The following is a 26,169-nucleotide window of genomic DNA, read 5'->3' on the forward strand; positions in this document are numbered from 1 at the left end:
AGGTTAGGTAGCTGGAACCTATCCCGGCGCTCATTGGGCTGAAGGCAGGAAACACCCTGAATAGGCCACCAGTCCATCACAGGGCAGACACAGACATACACTTTCACCTAGGAGCAGTTTAGCATGTCCAGTTGGCTCAACTGCATGTCTTTAGATTGTGGGAAGAACCTGGGAGAACATGCAAAACACATGGAATAGACCTTGGTTGCCCGGCCGAGGAATTGAACCCAGACCTTCTTGCTCAAATACATTCCAATTATAGATTCAGACTGAGGTGTTTATCTGCTCACTCTATTTAAAATCTGATGAAAATCAATGTTTACATGCTCACTACGAGTAATCCAATCCAAAATTACACATATGCATAGAGAACCACTTAGTGTAGATGTTACCATGACAACCAGCATCACGTGAGTCCAGTCAGAGAGAGATGAGCAGCAGTGAGCAGTGCTTTTGTTTTCAGTTGCTTTAAAATGACGTCAGACTCAGGAAAACGTCCTTCACATGTCCTTATTAAAGAAGGCCGAGAGGAAGACGTCGTGTTCTGAGACACATAAGCTGGACGTCCGTCCCACCGCCGTCTTTTAAAGATCAGGGCATGAACTTCGTCCCCTCTGCAGACCAGTTTCTGCTCCGCCGTGTTGAACATTATAAACTCTCACTATGACGCAACAGGATTACCCACCTCATTCAATCAGATAGAAATTGTATTCCGAATGGCCTCAATTGGACTACACTATTCAGATTGAATTGTTTACATGGACGTATTCTGTTCTGATTGAGCTATTAGTCTGATTAATAACGGATTATTAGGTTGGCTGCTGAAGTTATAAGGAGTGTTTCAGGAGTGCTTTTTGAATGAGGCACAGCCAATCAGAACAGAGCATAAAAGGCACAGTAACGAAAACAGCCTGTGTCTAAGTCTAAAGAGATGTTGGAAATTGGTCATATGAATTATGACCATATATGGTACATTAAACCATACAGATGTTATAGATGGACCTCAGGGAAAAAATAAAATACAAGAAAAATGTAGCATGTGGGCCAATTATGGGTGAATCTAAACTTTTGAACCTTTGAACTTTGCAAGGCCAAGAATAGAGGGGAAGGTGATGGAGAACAATGCAAGTAAAACTGTCTCCCATCTTCAACACTCTTTCATTGTTTTGTACTTTCTTTCTTTTATTTGTTTTCTTTCTTTCTTCCTCTCGCTCTCGCAGGCTCTCCGTTTAGGGACGAGATCAGTCTGGCTGTTCTGCAGCTGCAGGAGAGTAACAGGCTAGAGATTCTGAAGCGGAGGTGGTGGGAAGGCGGCCAGTGCCCTAAAGAGGAAGACCACAGAGCCAAAGGCAAGAATCCTCCATCCACAGAAAACATATTTACTGACCATGTCACTGAGCCTCTAGTAGAGAATATACACCAGAGATATATTTATATTAGGGCTGGGATTAGTAGATCAATGACCAGGCTTATAATAGTAAAAAGCCTAAGGATAAAAGTGCTCTGTAACAGAGATTAGTGAGCGGAGCCAGCAGAAATACCTGCTCCTTAATTGAAGCTTTATAAATGATATTTATTTGATGTTTTGTATGGACTAATGGACAATACTGCATGCTTAACTTATTAAATAAAGGATGTCATTAAATAAAAAAAAAAACTGCACTCAAAACAATAAATAATTCAATTAAGTAACACATTTTCATTCAGTCAAACAGAGTGAGGTCAGTATACACAGATCAGCTGAGAGAGTGGAAGGAACTGCTGGACTCGTAGCCTTTAGCCGCGATTTAGACTTCAGCAGCCTGCTCACTGGACTTATGTGTCCACTAGTCCTGCCTGGGGTGCACCTCTGTCGGTCAGCTGTATCACACAGCACTGAGGTCTCGCAGCCTGTCGCTTCATTGTCCTTGCATTGATCTGAATCTGATTCTCGGCCAATGCAACTGCACAGGGATGGGCAGTCGTGGGCTGGAGTTTAGGGAACCAGCCTTGCGACTGAAAGGTCCTGGTTCAATCCTCTGAGCCAACACTCCATGACTGATGTGCCCCTGAGCAAGACACCTAACCCCCAATTGCTCCCCGGGCGCTGCAGATAGGGCTGCCCGCCGCTCCAGGCAAGTGTGCTCACTGCCCCCTAGTGTGTGTGTTCACTAGTATGTATGTGGTGTTTCACTGCACGGCAGTGGTGGACAGTAACTGAGTAACTGAGTAAATGTAATTAGTTTCTGTACTTTAGCATTTTTGGTGTATCTGTACTGAAGTTTCTCCGTTCTTTTTCCTTTCACTCCACTACATTTCAGAGTCTAATATCCGACTTTTTCCTCCTACATTTTGAGAAATCTGACGTTCCTTTTGGTTTCTGTGTGTATCAAAACGAGCACCAATCAGGGCCCAGCGGTCACTTTGTTTAGAGCTTGTTTTGACCTGTTGGTCATACCGACCCAGTGCAGCACGCGGTTCAACGTCAGCGCAGCAGCGTAAAACTTTGGGAGAGTCTGTTCAACATAAATGATGAACTAACCTAACTTTGTGTAAATAGAGCTCAATATAGAAATATGTCCACATATGCAGTCGAGACTGACGCGGCTTTTTTCTGAATTTCTACAAACACCATTTCATTTTATAGTAAATGAGTTTGGGCTGGTTTATGTTTATGAACAGACGCCTACAGATCAACATAGTAAAGGAGCTCATCTGTGATCCTGAGTTTAAAGCCAGTTTTTATTCAACTTAAACTTGGAACTAAGTTGTAAATAAATCTGAAACTGAAACTTTGCTTGTGTGTAAAAAGTGATTTCAGAGCCACTCGGTTCTCCCTGATGGAAACTGTTTACCTTCAGTGTTTTGTGCTTCTGATCATTTTAATAGACGTCAGCGTCACTAATTAATGACGTTCTATTAAAAGACTGGTTTACCAAGAGAGACGCTGGAGGACTTTCACCTGAAATGAGTTCATGAAGCCAGTCTGGTTATAAAAATGATAACAGGACATCAGAGCCAGAATTACTTTTTTAGTACTTTTACTTTATACTTAAGTACATTTGAAGGTAAATACTTTAGTACTTTTACTCAAGTGGAGGTCTAGAGGGAGGAACTTGTACTTTTACCTTGGGTGTCTCTACTTTAACTCAAGTACATGATTTGTGTACTTCATCCACCTCTGCTGCACGGATGGGTTAAATGCGGAGATGAAATTTCCCCGCTGTGGGACTAATAAGGGTCACTTGATCTTAATCTTAAAACTTAATCAAGCCAGAAAAAGCACTGAAAGTCATTGATACTGATGGCGTGAACAGCGATATTTACTCAACTGATGCTCAGAGATGCGGCACAAGTGGCAAAGACGCACATCTGAGACAGACAGCCCGAGAAATTTTAATGTGAAGCAACGTTCAGCTCCGTTTTTGAGCCAGAGAAGAAGCTGCTGTGTGCTGATGTATAAACACCCCAGGTTTATCTGTACAGTGGTCAGTTCTGGTTTTAACTGTTCTGCACTGTAAAGATATTTTACATTTACAGAAGTTGTTAAACGTGGTGCCTATTGCTGTTTATATAATCGCAAATACATATAAACATCAGGACTTACAGGTGAGTTAGGTTAGACAGATATAGTGTGGGTATCGGCCGATACTAAAGGATCAGGAATCGGAGGGAAAAGTGGGACTCCTCAACCTATTAGATATCGTGATGTTACATTTTTGCCATATCGCCCACCTTTAGGAAGAGGAGTGGTCTGGAGAACGTTCCTGGTGTGTGTGAACGTTTCTGTGTGTGATTAATGCTGTGTGTGTGTGTTCAGGTCTGGGAATGGAGAATATCGGGGGGATATTTGTGGTACTGATCTGTGGTTTGATCATCGCCGTGTTTGTGGCCGTGATGGAGTTCGTGTGGTCCACTCGGCGCACCGCCGAAACAGACGAGGTATGTAAATCTCTCCAGCATAGCTGCAGCCTCGCTCCCCCCACTGTGTGTGGTGTATCTGCTAAAGGCTGATAGAACGTGTGTCGTAATGGATGTGACTGATAAAGTCTTTTCGCTTATATAGCAATAAACAAACTTAGAACCTGCTCGACAAGCTGAAGCTGAGAGTGTGTTCTGTACATTATGGCTGTTCACACTTGTGAACTGAATCAAGTGCTGCTCTTAAAATACATTCTGAACCCTTTCGGGTGGCTTTAAACGAGGTGGTTCAGATTAAACTGCTTCAAACTGACTGTCATTAGAAGAATAATTAGGCCAAAAATCTCGTTGACACGGTGTTGTCTTTACCCTGATCAAGCTGAATGAGCTTTCTTATGTAATATGTTTATAATGTATTTATGTATTTTTGCCAAATGGTTACTGTGGTGTTTTTGGTGGTTGCTTATGTGTTGATAGCCATTTGTTATGGTTTCCCAGTTAGTTCCTAAGTGGTTGCTATGGTATCCCAAGTGGTTGCTAGAGTGTTGCTAGGCGGTTGCTATGGTAGCCCTGATGGTTGCTAGATGGATGTCATGGTATCCCACAGAGTTAATAGTTAATGTTGCTGATAGGCTTGACCCATTGTGATATAAGCTGCAAAATGGCTTATTTAACAAAGATTGTATGGAAATTGTGCATCAGATTTAAAAGCTGTAGGCAAGCACATCGTTCTGATGAGAGAGAACATTCCATATTATATATATATATATATATTTCTGTAGAGCTTTAAATGCAGTAAAATGAATAAAATGCAGATTTTTTTAGGGCTGTAACGCCGCATCACCTCAACGTTCTGCTTTTCTGTAGCACAATAAACACATCGTGAAACATCGGTTTGAAATCTTGGTAGATATTTAGATAAATCTGCATCTGTCCAATGCAGATATTGTTTGAAAGTAATTATCTGCCAATACTGATATGATAACTGAGCTCCTTCAATCTTCCCGCATTCTCCCAGGTGTCTGTATGTCAGGAGATGCTGACCGAGTTCCGGAACGCTGTGTCCTGTAAGAAGAGTTCCCGTCTGCGTCGGCGGCGGCCCCTGTCCAGCTCATTGGCCCTGCGCCACCCTGCTCGTGTCGCCCTGGGGGCCCCGCGACCCCTGCGGCTGGTCAGGGAGATGCGCCTCAGTAACGGTAAACTCTACAGCGGGGCGGGACCTTTAACGGGAGGAGCCTCTGGAGCCGGGGCAGGTCCTTCCGAGCTGGGCCCTGGACCCCAGCGTCTGCTAGAGGACCCTCTGGGGGCCAGCAGCACGCCCACTGTGCCGCTGGGCCCCCCCGCGGTCACTGTGCCCCTCCCACGGGGCTGCACCCATGTGCGTATCTGCCAGGAGTGCCGGCGCATCCAGAGCCTCCGGACAACCTCGTGCCCCCGTGTCCCGCCCTCCTCGGCGCCCCTCCCCCGCCTGGCCCCACCCCCGCCGCACTCTTCCTCCAACACAGACAGCGAGGGGGGCGGCAGCCACAGCCCAAGGAGGATAGGCCACTCCCCTCCGCCGAGAGGCGGAACCAGTACAGACCTGCTGGGAGAGCAGGAATGAAAGAGCGTGGGAGGAAGAGAGGGAGGAAAGCACGGACTGGGGGGCCGAGAGGCGGAGTTAAAGCCCTGATTCAGAGGCTTCAGGACAGGCCGAGGATTCTAGATGCCATTTTTAACCGATGTCGTCACGTTTTACTGTGGTTTACAGTGGAAGCTTTTCTCAGGGGGCCAAGGATTTCTTGCCCTGCCCCTTTTCGGGGCAGTGACGGTTCCCACGGCTCAGGATGACAGAATGTAGAGGGACGAGTCCGAATGTTCTCTTAGCTTCACAGCCCTCCTCATCTTCTGCTGCTTTCAGTCACGTTTTTGCCGTTTTGGACTTCTGGAAACACTTTAAAAGGTAGAAGGAAGAAGCAGACCTGGAATTTGGGAGGGCGCGGGAAGCCGAAGACGAATCAGTAGCACAGAGATGCTGGACAACCCACTGGACTCTGACCTTTAGCCCCCTGGCACAAAGTCTCCCTCTCAACTGGACTTTACGGCTCCTCCCACATGAGAGCACACCTTCGATAGAGAGACGTCTAAACTATGTGAAATGTACTACAATCTAAAAAAAAGAAATGAAGGGACCGTCCTCTTAAAGACATTCTCGCCTTTTTCTGTACTATGTTTATTATTATTATTATTACCATTATTATTTTTATTTACTGTGTGTTATTTGATTCCCCAGGCCAACTTTGGCCTGGCTAAAATGAAGAAAAACAGACGTACACTATTAATACGGGGCAGATATTAAGGCTGAGCGATTGTATGTCAGGGCCTGAATACACTGAAGAGAAAGTGAATACACTTGAGAAAGTGGTGCACTGCGAAGTGACGTTGTTTAGCGCGCCAGATCCAGTAGATTTTAGCACCCAAACGATACAAATTTTATCACCAATACCGATTTTAAGCAGCAAACATTTATACTAACTGATAATAATTGCAAATGGTCAAAAATGAACCTCCAGTAGTTTTAGTTAGCCAGTGCTTGACTGACCGACATGATTGTCAGTTGCTGTGAATTGTCAAATATGATGTCACATTTCTTCCTTTTCATTAGGGTTTCTGTCCATTACAGTTTAAAACAAGCTGTTGGTGCTTTATTGGTAGGATTTGTGCTGGTAGGATCTTAATATCGGCCGATTTTATCAGGCAGGTGAAACATCGGTTGACCCTTTCTGTTAGAGGTTCCACTAGCTCGACTGTTCAGGGACCCTAGACCACAAATCTGTCAGATTTTGCCAAATATGTTGTACCAATCAATGTAAGGACAAAACGCAAGGTTAAGAACACTGGTGTGTTTGCTTCCTCCTTTGTTTGTTAGTCTTCCTTTGGACTTGTTTTATTTCATTACTGAAATACCTTTACATTCGTTTCATTTAGATTTTTTATTATTCTTTTTATTATAAGTGCAGCAGTCATGAATTTTATGGCTGATTCCGATTCTGAATTCTCTAGAGTGTAATTCGCCCATGGCTGAATTTCTGTCTTTTATTAGCCTTTATTATTATTCAAAGCTCACACATTTCCCACACTTTGTCTTGACTAATGTCACAGTGTAAATAACATTGGCTCTTGAAACCGGCATTTTAAACTCTTAAACAGAGCCAATTTAAAGCTGCACTATGTAATATTTGGGGATTTGGAGACCTCTCTGGCAGAAATGTGTAACTGCATGCAACATGCGGAAGAAGCTGTAGCATGGGTTGTGCTTCGGATCTCTTCCCGAGCAAGTGAAAACGTGGTGAAGGGCGCGTCTCCTGAGGAAGTGAGTGAATTATCTGCTATTGTCATCACATCCTCATCAATAAGTGTTGATTTTGAGACTAACTGAGGCCTAAACATCAAGCCAGACCTTCTTTTTGAGTCTGACGTTAATATGTAAAGACGTACGACGTGGTGTGAAATGCTCCACCCAACTCCTCAGACTTTTAAATGATTATTTCAGGCTGTACAGGGCGACTCAGTAATGATACTCCTTTAAGTTTTAACAAAAAATCTTACATAGTGCAACTTCAAATAGCCTGAACTAAATAAAATGTGGATGTGCAAGAGTATCCAAATTGCTGGAACAGAGCTGGGTCAGGGAACCAGTTGACAAACCCAGACAAGGAGTAAACAGGAATGGATACAGTGAGGAGGAACACTTAACACAAGGACTTCACTAACAAAGGCCGATGCTGTGCTTACATTATGACTGAATAAGAACAATGGCAAACCGGATATTTCACTGTTTTCAGTGCGGGCAGTAGCGACGGTCAGTTCCACCAAAGTTTCAACACTTCAAAATGTTAAAATTTGGTAGCTGAAAAAATTGAATGTTGATATTTTTGGGAGCCGTGGAGGCTGAACATCTCAGTGTTGACATCCAGGTGCTCCCAGGGTTATACAACAAACATTAAAAGAGTAGTGTTCAATTATTTATTTATTTATTTATTTATTTGACCCAATAAACTCCCAAATTAAGTCACTGCCAATTTCATCCTAGGTCACCCCAAATTGTTCAAACGGTTACACCTCAATCCTACCGCACCATTCACTTCAGCAGACACTCTAGTTGTGTTTCAGCAGCAGTTTAACCAATATACAGACTTGGCTGGCTAGTCAACACCTAGTTCGCTAAAAGTGAGAAGTGGACAGTGAACACTGGGGATTTCAAGACGGGTGGAGCTCAAATACCTTTTTACTTCCAAAAACTGTCTCATTTGGAGAGCTGGTGTGGCTGTAATGAAGGAATACCACATCAAGTACCATTATGAAGTACTTCTCTGGCCGTTCTCTGGCCCACGGATTTGTTGAGAGTTTCTAATACCTCTGGTCTGTATGGTCACTGTTTTAATGATGGCCCATGACGTTGCTTGGAGGCTTCAGGTGGAGGTCTCAACATCATTGAATGTGTTTTGATTACTTGGATGGTGAGAAGCAGAAACTTCAACCAACTTCTTTGGTGTGGAAGGTATGGGAGATTTTCCCGTGGGCTCAGAATGAAGTGTAGTAGACTTTTCCCTTGAACCAGGGGTGGGGAACTCCTGCCTTGGAGGGCTGGATTGCCGCACACTCGTGAGCAGTTAGTTATCAGCTTCAGTTGATATGCTAGAGCAGGGACATGGCCGAACTGTGCTGTCCCTCACCTTCCCAGGCCTACTTTAAACTTTCCACAGTATTACTTTGCATATCATTTTCATTCAAAACACAAAGGAGATTTTCTTGAGGAATCAGTGTCCATTCACTTCCATTGAGCTTAGTGTATCCAGGCCTTGCATGAGAACAGCTGCTATATTAATGATGATCTGATCCATTGATAGAGACCCTGCATAGAGACCCTCCTGCCTCTAGAGGGCGCCGTTCCAAATAAAACCCGAAGACACAGCTGGGGTGATGTTATATCCACACACAGACACTAACAAACGTGATAAATATTGACCATATTTAGGTTCCCCATCATCTTAATATCTTTAGTTGGACGCGTATAAGAAATAAAGGCAGGACATGATAAATATCCAACATTCCTGACGAGGTCAGCGAGGAATCGACCCGTTTTTTGTTTGTTTTCGTTCTTTTCCTCTTTCAGCTTTCTGTTCTTCCCAGTTTCTAAACTAGTGTGTGATGGGTTATCAAAATGATGGTCATGAATATTAATATGATTCTATTGTTGTTATTATAAGTATTCCTACTAAAGCGCAGGAGTCATTTGGGGGGGGGGGGGTCATGGGTTAAACAAAGGGGTGAGTGACCACTACCGAGTGACCACCTGCTGTTAAAGCTATTTCTTTGGAATAAAGAACACATCAATCTGTCTTTAATGAGACTGGCTTTTATTATCTTCTCTGTATGAAAATGATTGATTTTGTGATCTCGCATCAACGAAGTTGGAAGCGAAGGTGTCGTTCTCTGAAGATCTAAAGAAGGATTTCATTGCACTTTATTATTATAAGCGTTTTAGTCGAAACGTCAAAGATGACCATTCACTTTTTTCATTTCCAGTAAAAACAGCAGATAAGTGCAAGTTATTCACGGTAACCGAATCTCGCTAAACAGCCATTCGTAATATTTTTGTGACAGCAAATTCCAAAAAAAACAGAAGAAAATTCTGCGGTGGAGCAGTTGGTGAGCTGCTGCTGTGCAAAGAGTGGGACACTGTGTAAATGAAGAGGTAAAGGGATGCTGGGCGGGTGATTCAGTGATGACCACAGGCTGTGGGTCAAGTGCAGTGTGGACGGCATGGATCACTAGCTGAACAATAGCCCCACTGTGACCAAGAGTGCTCAGGCACACTGAGGGAGCCACATCAAAAGGCCGAAAGGTGACCATCGTCAGGGCCCCAGCCTGCACGAGTGGCACCCATGTCAGTGTCGATGGTGCAGTGAGTTCATGGTGTTCGGTTGCTGCACTGGCGCCGGAGCTCCACTCCCTCCGGTCTCTCTCTGGATCATTTTGATCTTCATCCTCACTGTCTGGGAAACTTCATGCCCTCTTTGAATGGGGGGAGATGAAGCCCCCGATAACCGTGTAGACGACCCTGCCTGATGTTCTAGTCCAGGCTAAAAATATAACAAACCCAAACTCAGACTTACTTTGTTCTACTTTAACCTTTAGCTCGGCTGTAGCTGCTTTTCTCACATCTCTGGAAACTTCTGCTTGAGTTTCTTGTAAAATGTCTTTACTCTAGATAAACAGTTTCCTGCTCGGCCGTTTCTCATACTAGTACCAGGCTGGTGCTGATGAGCAGGAGAGACGGGGAGGCTGAGTGTTTCTTTATGGGGGAATCGATATGAAAGTGCAGCTCCACCAACTCAACGCCCCTCATTTAACACCAGGAGGTGCTGCTTCCCTTCATGAAGCCTTTGGCCACAATACTGCGACATTTCCTGGTATTAGTGCCACTTTAATGTCACCATTCTACCTTTTTTTTCTCACAGTCTCTATGTTTATGAACAGAGGCCTACAGATCAACATAGTAAAGGAGCTCATCTATGATCCTGAGTTTAAAGCCAGTTTTTATTCAACTTAAACTTGGAACTAAGTTGTAAATAAATCTGAAACTGAAACTTTGCTTGTGTGTAAAAAGTGATTTCAGAGCCACTCGGTTCTCCCTGATGGAAACTGTTTACCTTCAGTGTTTTGTGCTTCTGATCATTTTAATAGACGTCAGCGTCACTAATTAATGACGTTCTATTAAAAGACTGGTTTACCAAGAGAGACGCTGGAGGACTTTCACCTGAAATGAGTTCATGAAGCCAGTCTGGTTATGAAAATGATAACAGGACATCAGAGCCAGAATTACTCTTTTAGTACTTTTACTTTATACTTAAGTACATTTGAAGGTAAATACTTTAGTACTTTTACTCAAGTGGAGGTCTAAAGGGAGGAACTTCTACTTTTACTGGAGGAATATTTACCTTGGGTGTCTCGACTTTAACTCAAGTACATGGATTGTGTACTTCGTCCACCACTGTATGCATTTTTAATAAATATTGTGTTAATAAAGTGTTAATACTCACCTCTAATCAGCTACAACCATTTACTCATACAGTGTTTTTACAGTGAGCTGGATACCAGTTATGCTAGTTATAGTAACAGTTGGGTGTAGTCCAGCACATTTAGAGGAATAATCATAAAAACATGCAGATTTTGTGTTCATGCAGCTGTTTTAGATCAGTTTGAACTCACACTGATAACTCAGAATGACTGGTTTCCAGGTTCTTGTTGGAATTTTTCTGTTCCACCTTAAATGCTGCAGAAGAAGCTGGTTGAATAAGAAACTGACCTCAGCTTCATGTGTTTTGTTTATGACAAGTGAGTGTTATGAGTCAGGTGAGTGTTGAAGGGGCGGAGTCTGAGAGCTGAGATGAGCGCACAGGTCACTCTGCGCTGGCACTCTGAGCGGTCTGTTCTCACAGCTCAGATCTGACCGCGCGTGCTGAGGAGACTGTCCGTCCGGCAGTGGCGATGGCTGCGCGCGCTCTGACCTGCACTCTGACTCTGCTGGTGTGGGCAGGTAAGAGTTCCTCTCACTTTCTGCCCTCAGTGCTCCGGCTCTGGATGGATGAGTGTCCAGCCACTTTTTCTGCACTGCACAGTTAAAATGTTTATTTCTTCACACAGGGGTCAGTTTAGGTCAGCTGGTTTTACCCAACAGACAGAATGGAGCGGTTGGTGGGAACGTGGAGTTTAAGCCGATCAGTTTTCCTTCTGATACATATCAAGTGATCACCTGGAGGTTTGGTGAAACTATCGTGATTAAATCAATCAGTGGATCAGTTTCAATACCACGACCTGAATACAGAGGCCGAGTCAGTCTGGACATTAACACTCTGGCTCTGGAGCTCAGGAATCTGACCATGGGAGATACTGGAGTGTATATTCTGACTGCTGATACAGCTGCAAGCAGCTACTCAGCAGAAACTACGCTGAAAGTGTTTGGTGAGTAAACAGAAAAGTAGCTCTGATAAACCCGCAGGCGGTTCTTACTGTTTTTGAAAATATAGTCAGTGTGCAGTCTTTACTATAACCATAATACAGCAATGCTTCGTTTACTGTCCCCTAAATTCTAGTTATTAACTCACTACATATGAAGTACAAAAGTGCTGTGTAATCATTTTGGGGGTAAGACTGCTTCAGGAGCTAAGCAGGGACGAATGAGTAGCACTACATTAACACTTTAGTACCTACTATTAACTACCAACGAGTTCTAGGTACATCGCTCAGTGGGCAGTAGTGAACTAATGATTAGGGTGGTGTGGTGGGTGGCGCTGTCGCCTCACAGCGAGGAGGGCCTGGGTTCAATTCCCTGGCCGTGGGTGACCGGGGTCCTCTCTGTGTGGAGTCTGCATGTTCTCCCTGTGTCTGTGTGGGTTTCCTCCAGGTTCTCCGGTTTCCTCCCACAGTCCAAAGACATGCAGTCAGGCTAACTGGACATGCTAAATTGCCCCTGGGTGTGAGTGACTGTCTGTGTCTGTCTGTCTGCCCTGCGATGGACTGGCGATCTGTCCAGGGTGTATCCTGCCTTCTGCCCGATGACCGCTGGGATAGTCTCCAGCACCCCCCGCGACCCTGACGGAGAAGTGGCTTAGAAAATGGATGGATGATTAGGGAAGTTTAGTATTAACTAAACAATACGTCCTGAATCTCATACATCTTCTAGAAAACTACTTAGTTACTGGTTTCTTAGAATATCTACTCCTGAATGATTGACCATGTCAAGACTGATTGCTCAATAGCTGAGTCTTACAGAAACACTCCGTCGTGGTGTGGCGCCCCCGACTCCTCTGAGAATACCCGTTTCTGCGAGTAATAATGGAGAATATAAGCCTTTGTGTTTTAGACACTGCACACTGTATTTTCCAATTTTTTGAGCAATTAATGTTGAAGATTCAGTAGTTATTGTTTAGTTAATTGCTTAACTACACCAATCATAAGTTTACTATTGGTGACTGATTACCGCCTAAAAGCAACTGAAATCTGTGTCACTGCACCAAAGCAAGAAAATATCCTTGTGCTGTTAATGAAATAATCTTTGACTCTCAAGCTGCTCGCATGGACCACTGAGTGTACTGATGAAGTGAGAGCCAGTTTTGTTTAACCTGAGGGGCAACTTATGTTGTTAACTAGAACTTGGCTGGTCAGCGAGCTAACAGCCTAAAGAGCTCCATCATTAATGTCACAGGCTTGAATTAAAGCTCTTACGGTGTGATTCACTGTAAAACGGCAATATAAAAGTCTAAAACTGTCACGTACACTTCAGATGTTCATGTTTCAGTCAGAAGTACCTAAAGTTAATGGTAATTAGGCATAAAATGATACGCACATTCAGTACTTTATGTATCACTGAAGCTCTATTGCCAAAACCACTATTTTTGCTGCTGACCACTTCTCTCTGTTATTTTATTTTCACAGTAAACGTATCTGGAGCTACCATCACTGGTCCAGCAGGTCTCGTAATAGAAGGCAACTCTGCTAATTTATCCTGTGATGCGAGTGGGACTATCGTCACTACAGAATGGATGAAGGATAATCAGAAGCTGTCTCCTAGCAACAACATCATATTCTCAGCTGATAACAGATCAGTGTCGATCAGTGCGGTGAGCAGAATGGACAGTGGTGAATACCGGTGCACTCTCAGCAACCCTGTGAGCTCTGATAGTGACGTGTTCACCATGACTGTTAACTGTAAGTACAAAACATCAGCCTGCTGTTCGTTTAATCTACAGCTGCTCTGTAATCTGACAGCTAACGGCTCTTCACTGTTACAGACGGACCTGATAATGTGAGAATTGAGGGGCCCAGTGAAGTGGAGGAGAGAGGATCTGTGATGTTACTGTGCTCTGCTGAATCTGTACCAGATCCCAGTTACGCATGGACGTTTAACGGAACAAATACTGGAGTGACTACAGACTCACTCACAGTGGATCAGGTCACTTTCTCTAACAGTGGAACTTACACCTGCACTGCCTGGAATAATGTCACCAGACGTGAAACCTCAGCATCCCATTCTTTGGTAGTAAGAGGTAAAACCTGATCTAAAAGAATGCTCAGTGGTTTTGTTTATTATACAGGTCAGTTCTCGGCTGATAATACAGTGATGGGAAACAAGTAATCAGACACTTTTCTTTGCTGTTTACTATACTTCCACTTCAAATTCACACACAAAATGTCTTTAAATCTGTACATTTTTTGTTTAACAACTAATTTAATAGAAAAAAATCAAACAGCACAAGTTAGTATGATTAGTATTTTGTTAGAAAGCTGCTGATGGCAGCTTTGAGACGTCTACGGTCAGAAATAATTCGCTTTTTGCAGCATTGAGTGTGTTTATATGCATTCGATAATCTGATCATAATCCGATTTCCACAGTGATCTGATTACTGAAGTGGTCATGTGTACAGCACACTGTGATTTCTTAGACTGAAGTAAGGTCTAGAAATCTAATAAAGAGGCTGCATTTTAGCTCAGTAATTAGATTTCTCAGTGCATGAAAATTCGTACTTGGATCTGATTACTCAGGAGCATGTAAACGCGTTGATCGGATTACTGACAAAATCTGATTTCCTGCAATTATTGGAGTATTATGTGGTCAATCCCTTTGGCAAACCATCTTCCGTCAAGGACAACAGTTGAATAGAAAAAACATCCCTGTCAGTACAACTGGTTCAATAATATGTAAGTGGAAAGTTCTTGGAAAGTTCAAGTGCTGGTTTCGCTGATATTCATGGGAATATCCTGGAAATTGTTTGGAATGGGACCCTGCAAAATCTGCAGATTACTTGCCAATGTGCTTATCAAGCTGTATCCAAGTTGCTGGAGAGAGCAGATGTTCTCCAGTAGAAGTGCTAGACATGTTGCTGAATCTATGAAATGCTGTAGGTCTTCAGACATGGCAAATCTGTTGAAGAGACTCTGAAGTGCTCCCTGTAAGCAAGCAGAGCGTCTGCAACTCAAGTCTCTGAAGAACATCTTTGGTCCAATGCCATTTCACCCCTCACCGCTACCACTTAGCCCTTCGTTTTGGGTGTTCGCATGTAGGGGTAGGGTGTCCCGATTTTCATTGAGATAGAGGGGTACGGCGAAGTGTTAGGGTTACACTGGCCTCCAAGCAGAGATTTTTCAGAGACTCACTACAAACATGAGTGTCATGAGAAGAAAAGAAAAACTGGTAAGACGGCTGTGCAAGAGACCAAAGAAACGATAATTTCTGTTTAATCTTAGCTTAACATTGTTTCAGAGTATTACGGGCCTTTTCTATATAATAAGCATAACAATCGCTAGTAGCATGATGATGTCTCAGTAGCCTGCTATTAATAGATATTAGCTATTTCCCATTCCACCTTAACTTGTGTTCCACCTTAAGGTGGAATGGGAAAATTTAAAAGTTTAGCAGGTGACTTCAGCTTCACTGAAAACTTTGGGGTGGGCAATAATAAATAATTTCTTTTTTAAAGCCCAGCAGTGAAGTTACTGAACTTCACCCACCTCTGCTGTCACAGCAGACTGGCAGGGTCGCCTACAGAGAGCCTGTCAATGAAGAAGAGTCCCATTTAATAGAAGAAGATGTCAACCACTACCCCTGTAAGTCCGTTCCAAAGTAGCTGAGATTCAAGTGAACATGCTGGGAATACTTACTTCAGTGATCCTCGGACTAGTTTTGAAAAGGCCTCTACTGCTGAGTCAGTGACGGCGAAGGCTGTCTTCGAGATCCTGGACCTGACGCAACGAGAAGATCAAACCATTTTAAGCCCAAGTGAGCTGCAAGTGGTCTGTTCCCAGCTGCATTTGAACACTTTCCCGGCAACAAAATATGGATTGATCCCTTAAATCCTTCACCCCTCTTTGTTCTTGTATGTCAGACATAGCAGTGCACTCTTGGTGACTAGATGTTTGTCTTATAGTAATAAAGGTATCTGTTTCATGATCCACAAACATCCCTTTACGCCCCTTTGATGTGCATATTGTTCATGTTTTATACTAACTGAATTAAATGACATCTGCTGGTGTTGTTTCAGAAACAGGGAATCTGAGTGGAGGTGGAGGTTTGCTGTCTGCAGGAGCTATAGCTGGGATTGTCATTGGAGTTTTACTAGGAGTCGCTCTAGTTGCTGGTTTGATTGTCTACTTTACAAAATTTGCAGGAAGGCAAGTACACTGTCCGTTATGTGTGGACGTTCAGATCTCTTAATTCCCCAGGAACTGCCCCCATCGGTTCTGAAAGTAGCAGAATGAGGAAGCTGGTTTATCCTGGTTTGATCTTCAGTTTGGGGAAGCAGAGTTAAAAAGGAACGGAATGGGGGAAGTAGCAAAGGCGATCTTCTCATGAAAGACCACAAACTTTCTGCTGGTTGTTTTGATCAGTGGTTCCCAACCCTGGTCTTGTAGGACCCTCTGCCCTGCACATGTGAACTCTCAACGCCCTACTCTCAACACACCTGATCCACCTAATTCGCTAAAAAATGTTTAAAAATCAATTTGTACTGTTATCAAAGATATAAAACATATATCCACACATTGTTTCCTGCAGATACAAAAATGCACATTGCATCTTGTTTAATGGGATTTTTCTTAAGTGATCTTTTTGAGTCTTATTTATCCTTGACCCATGTATGTATATAAAAACAATGAGATCGTATTACATACATTCATATCTACATTTTATTTTATTTCCACACATACAGGCCAAAATCAAGCTCAAGAGAAGGGACGCAGAATGGAGGTATGTGCATAGACAACATTACTATTACCAATGTACTTATTATGATATTGATTAGGTATCGTATCTTATTAGATATTGATCAGCCTCATACTGGGAGATCATGGGCTTATATTGAGTATTGTTATAGAAGGCTCACCTTTCATTTCACTATTTGTATTTGTGTGTTTGTTTATATTTTTTCTTATTTGTGCAGAAACACAAGGCCAACAAGTAAGTCACTGAGTTTATTCACTCACCAACACTGGCATTATAGTGTTGATTATGATCATAAAAACTGGAAAAGACTGGCTGATCTTACAGTGTATCACTGAAGACTTTGACCTCACGTACCACTCACAAATACACCCATTTCCAGTGTGGTAACCATGGACACTTGGATCAATAAGTATGGGATTATAATAAGTACACGAAGGAAAGGTTTTACAGGTGTTACTAAGCGTGGGCTGCATTCATATGAGCTCTGCATTAAAGAAGTGGCAGTCAACCAGCTGCATCTAATGTATTGATTATGCACAGCTTTAAGCATATCGACAACTGAATGACCAGAACGGATCACAGAGGATTCTTGAAAATGATGGCATAATCTGGCGTTTTAAAGCTTGAACTCCACTGATTTTTCAAGAATGAAATGGTTGAGATGTAAACAAAGTCATTCAGAGCGGTTTGGTGTGAAATGCTCTGTTCTAGAGAAACTCACAGTCAGAATTGTTAACAGTGGTGGTGGTAGGAACCAGACGTCCACCTCTAAGAGCTCCCTTACAGAAAGTTACTACATGAAATGGTTATGAATTTTGGCCTGCACACTTAAAAAAAAAGTTGCTTCATCGAGGGTTCTTTCTTAGTAAAGAAAATGGTTCTTTGTAGAACCATGAACACTCAAAGAACCCTGTGCATGTTTAAAGGGTTCTTTGCATGGTGAAACTGTGCTGCGGATGGTTCTATATAACGCCAAAAAGGGTTCTTCTATTGTGACAAGCTGGACATTGTAAGAATAGAAGAACCCTTTTTGGTGCTGTATAAGAACCCTTTTTCGAAAAAGGTTCTATACTGCTTAGTTCGCCTGTAGGGGCGTGCCAGCCCTGGGCTATGTAATAGCTTCAGAATAAATAAGGCTTTGTCCTTCTGATGTACAAATAGATAAATAGAGTTGGCTCATTTGAGTAAAGGGCTACGTTAGCACAGATTTTACAATGTGATTATTTTATTATTTTTCTCTTAGGAGCCACAATATGAGGACACTGATTTCCAGGCCAGCGGAACTCGTAATCAGGTAAGCAGTCCCATTAAATTGAATTTACAACAATAACTTTCATCATAGCTACAGCAGAAACCTGTAAGGAAAATTATTGGCAATTAAATCATAAAATATTTGATATAGCAACATCAATTACTAACTAAATACATCTGACCGATTTATTTTATCCATAAGTATACTGTATATCATGTATATGTTAGTCTATATGGGCAAAAGTACTGGGGAAACACTTCTAGGAATTCATTTCAATTGAGGTGTTTCATTCATTCTCATTGCCACAGCTGAATAAAATCGAAGGAAAGCCTGCTTTTGCACACATTTGTGAAAGAAATAGGTGAAATAAAGAGCTCACAGAATTTCAGCGAGGTACTGTAATAGGACGCCACCGCGGCAACAAGTCAGTTCACAAATTTTTACCCTTTAAGATGTTCCACGATCAGCTGTAAGTGGTATTAGAGAAAAGTGGAAGCGTTTAGGAACAACAGCAGAGCAAAGTTACACAGTGGGTTGCCAAGTGCATAAAAGTCACCAATGCTCTGCTGACTCAATAACAAACCTTCTCTGGAGTTAACCTTCCATCACCAATGCCAAGTGTTAGATGGAGTGGTGTAAAGGGCCGCCACTGGACTCTGGAGCAGTGGAAACATTCTGTGGAGTGATGAATCATGCTTCTCTTTCTGTCAGTCTGATGGACAAGTCTGGGTTTGGTGAATGCCAGGAGAACATTACCTGTCTGACTGCGGAGCACAGATTGTAAAGTTTGGCTGAGGAGGGATAATGATATAGGGTTGTTTTTCAGAGGTTGGTCTAGAACCCTTCCAGTGAAAAGAAAACTTCATTTTGGACGATTCTATGCTTTCAAATTTGTGGTAATAGTTTGGGGAAGAGCCTTTTCTGTTCCAACAAGACTGAGCCCCAATGCACAAAGCAAGGTCCATAAAGGCCTGCTTGGGTGAGTTTGGAATGGAAGAACTTGACTGGCCCTCACAGAGCCCTGCCCTCTGTGCAGGTCAGTCAGGTTCTTCCATAACAAATCATTTCTTAATGGACCTTGCTTACATGGGGAGGATTGTTATGCTGGAGTGCGAAAAGTTCCTCCCCAAGCTGTTGCCTCAAAGTTGGAAGCGTACAATGGCACAGAATGTCATTCTATGTTGTTACATTAAGATTTTTTTTACTGGATCCAAGATTCTCTAGCCTTAAAAAACAGCCACAGACCATTATTCCTCCTCCACCAAACTTTGCCATTGGCACTATACCTTTGGACAGGTAGTGTTCTCCTGACCCAGACTCGTTACAATGCCAGATGGTGATTCATCCATCCAGAAAACACATGTCCAGTGCATCAGAGCATCTGCAGCATGTGTTGTAACACTGCAGCCAATGCATATAGTGATCTTAGGCTTGAGTGCAGCCACTTAGACATGAGAATCCAATTGCTGAGCTCATTTTAAGTGTTTATGTTGGTTAAACTGCAGCTGAAATGCATTTTGGTGATATGATTGCGAAGAATTGCGTAGAATTGAGGTGAAGCCACTGTATCATTTTTGGGGTAGGAGAATCAGAGCACATTATATTGCAGTGCATGCTGGGGGCTGTAGTGCAGCACATCGTGAAACAAGCTATTATTGATAGAAAATAAAAATACTTGTGTGGGGCAGATAGGATTGTGTGGCGGGCCTGATCTGGCCTGCAGGCCTTGTATTTGACACATGGGATCTAGAAAATGAAGAATATTTAAATCCCTCATTTTGTCAAGCATGTATTTGATTTCAGCGTCACTCCATAAGTGTTTTGCTGCGTCTCACGGCAGCGCCGCTCAGCGCTGCTCTTATGCACGTACCATAACTGAGAAATCAGAAAGAAATCAGAGTAAGAGTTCACATGCACTGAGCTCTCTTTATCAGATTTCTTCGCTGCATTTCTAGACTTTACCCCGATCTAAGATCTGTTTACATGAGCGTTTCAATAATCAGATAACTGCTGAAGTCTGCTTGTGGTCGGACTATTGACTCATTGACTTTCCTGTGATTTCAGGATTGGTCTACTGACTTACTTGATTTGTTCATTTTATTTTTTCCCCTTTTCCTCTTAGGAACCAAACTATGTAAACATTAGAAGTATGACTAATAATCACAATGTGGTGAATATGGGTAAACTTCCAGCCAAGGTGAGGACTCGTTGACCTTCCTGATGGACACAACATCAGGTGAGCAGCACAGTTACATTTAATCATAGTGGTCCAAGTGAGGGATTCACTACAAAAGTTTGCTCTGAGGTCCATTTCAATGGTCAAATATGTGGGGTGCATTTATGTAAGACAGTACAGTAATGACAAGCAACTGGCGTTTGCCGATACTTTGGATACACCATTGGTCTACTTGGTTCTTACTTGTAATTCTGTTGCATTGGCTTTAAATTCATAATTCTTTGCTCAACAGAACAACACATGGGATATTCAGTGTGCTTACCAGCAGCCATGGTCAGGAGAGGAGATCCTCAGAGAACTATGAATATTTTTAAATTAATTTTAAGAAAGATTTGCCTCCACACTGACCTACTATTCTCAATGTGTCACTTAAAACCAGTTGTAGGCTTTGTAATTATACCAGAATATGTGTTTTGCACATTAACACACAAAAGTCAAGAGCACGTCCCTTTTATTTAACCTTGCATCAAAATGGTCATTGAGGAAAAGCCGTTCATTTTTCAGGAGATCTTTCTGAGGAGAGTAGACTCTATATATTATAGAATCCACTTCCATAAGGAAGAAGAAAGTCAAAAGAGAATGAGTGAAAAAACAGGACTTTTCAAAACTGGAATTCAAAAAATTACTAAAAGCTACAGAGAAATTGGGCCTCCTAACAACCACCTGGAAGACCTGGTCGACACCCAAACGGCCCCCAATCAGATAAACAGCACTGAAAGCTTTGATCTCTGAGAGAGAGGAGAAAATCAAGCTGCTTCAGATCTGAAAACATCCACAGGGGTTTCTGTCCATCCTTCCACTGTGAGGAGACCACTCAGCGCTGTGGGTCTGAAAGGACGTGTAGCTGATCAAGAAGAACCTCGCTGAGCAAAGGAGATGGACACACCAAACAAAGAAGGCTGAACGATGGACTGACCGCCCCAGAGTCCAGACCCTCAACACCACTGAATGTGTTTGATTACTTCAGAAATTACTTCAGATTACTGCATTTTGGACTGCTAATTTGATAGATAGCCAAGGGTGTTCCACTAGGTTCTGTTTCAGGTCCATTGTCATTCTCTATGGTGGAAAATCCTCTAATAAGCCCATTTAAATCTAAGCTAACATACTTTTTCATATGAAGTTTAGAGTTTTTAGTGATGTACGTATCTTAGAATTAAATGAAAGATTAATATCTTTTTAACACAATCAAGAAAGTTTTACATGACTTATTTGTAAAAATAATGAAATACAGAACAAAAAAATGGAAAGTTTGGGTTTAAATGGGCCCCTGGTACTTTTTAAGCCTGGCTGTGTCCTCAGTAAGCCTAGGAGCTACTAACTAATAAGCACTGGAGCTACTAACTAATAAGCACTGGAGCTATAAGGCGAATGTAGCTAAAAGTACTGGCAGCCTATGTTCACACAATGTCTTTATAGTTAAAGACATAATCTTCATTACATTAGCCTTGTAACTTCAGTACAAAACTAGGGAAGCAAACTTCAGGCACCAAACATATCCTGGCTGACGATGTGAAGCACTCCTTTAAGTGGATGCAGAGTTAAGCATGCCGATCGCAGTAGGTTGAAAAACTCAGCTGATTCTATACTGTTATCAGGGCTTTCAATTGGCCTTTAGTACCTCCGGTACCAATGTGTTACACATTATGTTAAACAGGGAAGTTGGCAGTATTAGGACAGTGTTGAGGAAGTCAAGGTCAGCGTTGGGGAATTCCAGCACAGTCCAGCGTTTACCCTGTGTTTGAATAGGAAAATCCACCTGTATTAGGATACGAGCGCTAAAGATTTTATTGAACGTCATCTAGTAATCATCACAATCTACAGAAAGGGTCAGAGCACAGGCACACATGGTCACACGTTATATTTTTTTTGCATTTACATTTTACGGCATTTGGCTGACGCTCTTATCCAGAGCGACTTAGAGTTTGATCATTTGACACAGGTGGGCGAAGGTGGTGTTAGGAGTCTTGCCCAAGGACTCTTATTGGTGTAGTGTAGGGTGCTTACCCAGGTGGGGATTGAACCCCAGTCTATAGCGTAGAAGGCAGAGATGTTACCCACTACACTAACCAACCACACATTATACATAGTTAGGAAGTGGACAACACAGGTTAAAACCAGAGGACTAATTCCAAAACACAGTAAACTAACGAGGAAGGTCATAAATGACTGGGAAATACGGACCTAACACTAGGCTGATTCATACAAAGCTTAACACGCATGACGAAGAACTGACACGCTGAACACTAAGAGTATTTATACAAAATCAGTTTATATAGAAATAGAGCTTTATGTCCACCATCCTCTAGAAAGAAGGTTGCAGAGGCTCTTTTTCCGTTGGTTCTAGATAATGGAAATATAGCTTTATCTTATCATTCAGCTCTCACTCACAAAAATATAAAATTAACTAAATCTGTAATCAGGCAATAAAATAATATAGAACCTTCTTATTTTCCTCACCCAGCCTTTTGAGTTTAAAGCTACCCAACAGTTATGTTATTATTGTTGTTGTTGTTGTTGGTGTTTTGTTGACATTGTTGTTATTATACATGTTATTAAACATATTCAAAGACAGAATATTTATTTTAAATATAACACCTTTATCTTTTATTGTTTTTGGTTTTTTTTACATATAATGTATATGTATATTGTTAGAGCCACTATAACATTAAATGACAATTACATATTTTAGCACTTTTATTTTTCACTCTGAACAGCTGAACTGAACTGAGAAGTTTTAACATTGTTTTTAACGTTGCAACTATTATGTTTACATAATTTGAACTAACACCTACCTAGTTAGCTAAACTATTAATGTTAGTGACATCACTTGGTGAACCTATACCGACCTAACATTAACTTAATCGATGACATTAACATTCAGAATAAAAGTCCTGAGTTAAACTTTGAGTAGTTTCATGCTGAAACACACACACTTAAAAAAGATTTTAGTAACTTTAGTAATGGGAGATTTGTTTAAAACTGTTCTTTGTTGGTGAAATTGTTCTTCCGATTGATGGAGAATGTGCTGTACATGGTTCTATATAGAAGTTTTTTGAAAATGGTTCTCTATAGCACCAACAAGCGTTCTTTTAGCGCTACTAGCTAGACATCATAACAGTAGCAGAACACTTTTTGGTGCTGTAAAAAATCAGCACATTCTCCACCAATCTGAAGAAGCATTTCACCATTTAAGCATGAAATGTTCTATATTGAACTCATGGCTCTAAACATGGTTCCATGCCATAGTCTCCCAAATTTCACTCCTTGGGAAAATTTGTATAACTACCTTTAATTTTAAATTCAGTTAACCCACAGTGGTTAAAGCCATTGACCTGAGCATGGAAGAGAGGGATTTGATTTTTGCCATGACCCGAAATAAAAGTAAATTGTTTTAGGTAGTGTTTTTAAACCTGCCTGTTTGCTTGAACTGGTCCACCAGGCATCTTTCCTTTTGTGTAACTGCTGGCCCACAGATTGTTGTTTGGGGCTCAGAACGCACACTATGATGCAGTGCATAAGATAAGATAAGATAAGATAAGATAGACTTTTATTATCCCACTGGCAGAAATTTGCATTTTTACAGCACAACACACAGTAAGCAGATAAAGAGCAGTAAGTAGACAAAGATGTGCGTCATACAATATGCAAAATATAAAATATAAAAAATAAAAATAGAATTAAGAAACTACAAATTTACAGTTTACACACGCAGTTGTATGGATGTTGCACATTTCTGAGCAGGTAGTGACTGGATATTGCACAGAAATTGTAGATATTGTAGATATTCACGGGCCTGACTTGGCCCACGGGCCTGGCTTGACACATGGAGCCTAGGTGGTGTGATTGTGGCTACTGTTGTAATGTACTGACCTCACAGGAGGGTTAATGTCATGGAAATAGGAGGTTGTTTCAATTTAAGCCCTAAATGGCCAGGACCATAGCTCAGCCAGTTTGCATTAGCCAGTAGCAAGTCCCTATAGTTACTGAATTATAAGCCTTAGTATGTAATAAGCCTGTGATTTTAAAGAGGTTAACACAATTATGTCCAACAACTGAATTGGTATTTTGAGAAAAACCTCACAGGCCTTCTGTTCTGCGTTCTGGATTTAAAAAGTGACAGACTTTTATTTTTATTTTTAAAATGAGTAATAAAGTTTAGGCACCCCCTGGTCAAATTCCATGTTATTGTTTTTTTTTATGTGTAAATAAGTGAACACATACTCTACTGAGACACACTTCTGCACATTTTAATACACAATTACTGCTTATTTGCTGCCGTTTTAACACACTGGTAAACAACGAACAACAAATGAATAGAAATTGTGCCCTACAATTTGCAGAAGAAATGTCATATTTAAGTGTGTTCACTTAAATTCACTTTAAAAATCAACTGAACATGCCATGTGGCTCAGGGTCCTCTCTGTGATACCACTGGCTGCTCTCTGCGTTCGCTGGTCTAACAGTTCCCTCTACTGGCCGAGGACACAGCAAGTGCAGTCGAGAGCAGATACAGCGATTTATTCTACCAGCTTAAAACAGCAACTAGAAAAAAACTAGAAATATTTCAAACATTCACCGATATTCAGTTTGTTTAAGGCATGATAAAACTATTTACTACACATAATACTTAATATTTGAATGTAACACTTGAAGTTTCTAGTAAGAAATTCTATAAAAGATTACAGAATGTAAAAACTCAACACACTTTCTGTCTCACAGGTGGCAATATTTCATACTACACTCATTTTTTAGTTGCTCTACTGAAATGACGAGTTTGAAAACAGTAGTGTCAATCAAGATCATCTGTTTTGTACTGAATATGAATCCATATATATATAGAAACAAACCGAATATTACATATTACATCTAACTAAAAGGAAGACTCCTCTGGTGGGGTGGGTTGGCTCCTGAAATTAACCAGGAAAAGAAGTTTTTCTAAGTGATTAAATCCCTGAGGTCAAATCTTACTAGGCCCAGAGTATATTTTTAATAAAATAGTTCATATCGGACGCCCTTTTTTGCAGAAGTAAAACAGACGGTATTGAGGAAGAACATAATTCTAGAATAGTGTTTTAACCCAGTGAAACTATGACGTCAAACGTCTTGTCCCGTTGAACTGATCAAGCTCTGATTAAGCCTCAACTTTAGGTAGGTTTGTCCAAAAGCATAATTGTCATGGTAACTGGGGTTTAAGGTTAGCCAGAAGTGGTTTATGAGAAGCCTGGTCTCTTCTTATTTCGCTCGTTACATCAAAAACAGCACTGCAAAAAAGTAGGAGGTGCCCACGAGTAAGTCCTCGATGAATGAGGGTGAATAGAGTTACACTGCTAAAAACAAATAGTTAAAATAAAATTGAAATAGTTTCAAATCACTTTACCAGAACTTGCCTTTAATTTCAGACAGTAGAAGGATGTATTTCAAAAAATCTAAAAATACAAAGAAAACTCACCTGTATATTTTTTTCTCTACAGCAAACAGGTTTTGAGCCGCAGGACGCTGGCATTCCTGCTCCTGAGTGCTGATTGGTTGACAAGCGGAGCAGCTCATTGGCTGTTCACGCAACTCTGAGGTCATGAATATACAGGAGGCGCTGTTTTAATCTAAAACTTAAGTTTAAAAGCTCTTATAAAAAATATAACAGCAGAGTTTAAACGCTTTATGCTGTTCAGGTAATGAAGGTGTTGTTTTATTTTAAAAACATTTCTAAACAATAATTTTGCTCAAATATTAACCCTTTCAATTTTTGATTTCTCGCTGTGGCATTTGAGAAACTCAGAAGACATTTTTAGCTTCTTTCGTGAAACCGAAATTGACACAAATCGGCCGAGCTTATTGAAAAAATCTTAATTTTTGAGCTAGCTTGCTTTGTGGAATCAAATGTGGGGAAAGCAAGCAAACAAACAAACATTTCAGTCAGTTGGAGCCATACAGGTTAAATATAGTAGCACCGTCATCCTGTCTTTCAAACAGTGTACAGCCACGAAAGCAGGAAAGAAAGGTTCACTGCAAAAAATG

General features: G+C 41.5%; 2 protein-coding genes across 4 annotated transcripts in view; both read left to right on the forward strand.

Moving 5' to 3' along the window:
* The window catches only part of grik5 (glutamate receptor, ionotropic, kainate 5), a 143,043-nt gene extending 133,761 nt beyond the window's left edge, over window positions 1-9,282 (forward strand). For both annotated transcript variants that reach the window (XM_037537172.1, XM_037537173.1), the window contains 3 exons: window positions 1,221-1,349; window positions 3,800-3,921; window positions 4,919-9,282. In XM_037537172.1, the coding sequence (XP_037393069.1) occupies window positions 1,221-1,349; window positions 3,800-3,921; window positions 4,919-5,503 (836 nt within the window). In that variant the 3' untranslated portion in view covers window positions 5,504-9,282. The remainder of the gene's footprint in view (window positions 1-1,220; window positions 1,350-3,799; window positions 3,922-4,918) is intronic.
* A 2,061-nt stretch (window positions 9,283-11,343) lies between these two features.
* LOC108432282 (carcinoembryonic antigen-related cell adhesion molecule 20-like) lies at window positions 11,344-20,820 on the forward strand. 2 transcript variants are annotated; one of them, XM_017706013.2, is made up of 10 exons: window positions 11,344-11,482; window positions 11,590-11,907; window positions 13,381-13,653; window positions 13,737-13,991; window positions 15,984-16,113; window positions 16,650-16,687; window positions 16,881-16,897; window positions 17,907-17,957; window positions 20,038-20,151; window positions 20,384-20,820. In XM_017706013.2, the coding sequence occupies exons 1-9, from the start codon at window positions 11,434-11,436 to the stop codon at window positions 20,125-20,127; spliced, it is 1,221 nt and encodes a 406-aa protein (XP_017561502.1). In that variant the 5' UTR covers window positions 11,344-11,433; the 3' UTR covers window positions 20,128-20,151; window positions 20,384-20,820. The 2 variants fall into 2 exon arrangements, with proteins under 2 accessions (XP_017561502.1, XP_017561503.1); XM_017706014.2 differs by having other exon boundaries at window positions 20,656-20,820.
* The last annotated feature ends 5,349 nt before the right edge of the window (window positions 20,821-26,169 follow it).

This window comes from Pygocentrus nattereri, chromosome 3, assembly GCF_015220715.1.
Source record: "Pygocentrus nattereri isolate fPygNat1 chromosome 3, fPygNat1.pri, whole genome shotgun sequence".
Taxonomy (NCBI): Eukaryota; Metazoa; Chordata; class Actinopteri; order Characiformes; family Serrasalmidae; genus Pygocentrus; species Pygocentrus nattereri.

Bases quoted from the DNA above. Each gene is read 5' to 3' on its own strand.
- LOC108432282 (XM_017706013.2), top strand. From the start codon at position 11,434: ATGGCTGCGCGCGCTCTGACCTGCACTCTGACTCTGCTGGTGTGGGCA. The intron at 11,483-11,589 runs GTAAGAGTTCCT...TTCTTCACACAG, and splicing joins GACTCTGCTGGTGTGGGCAG to GGGTCAGTTTAGGTCAGCTG. The intron at 13,654-13,736 runs GTAAGTACAAAA...TCACTGTTACAG, and splicing joins GTTCACCATGACTGTTAACT to ACGGACCTGATAATGTGAGA.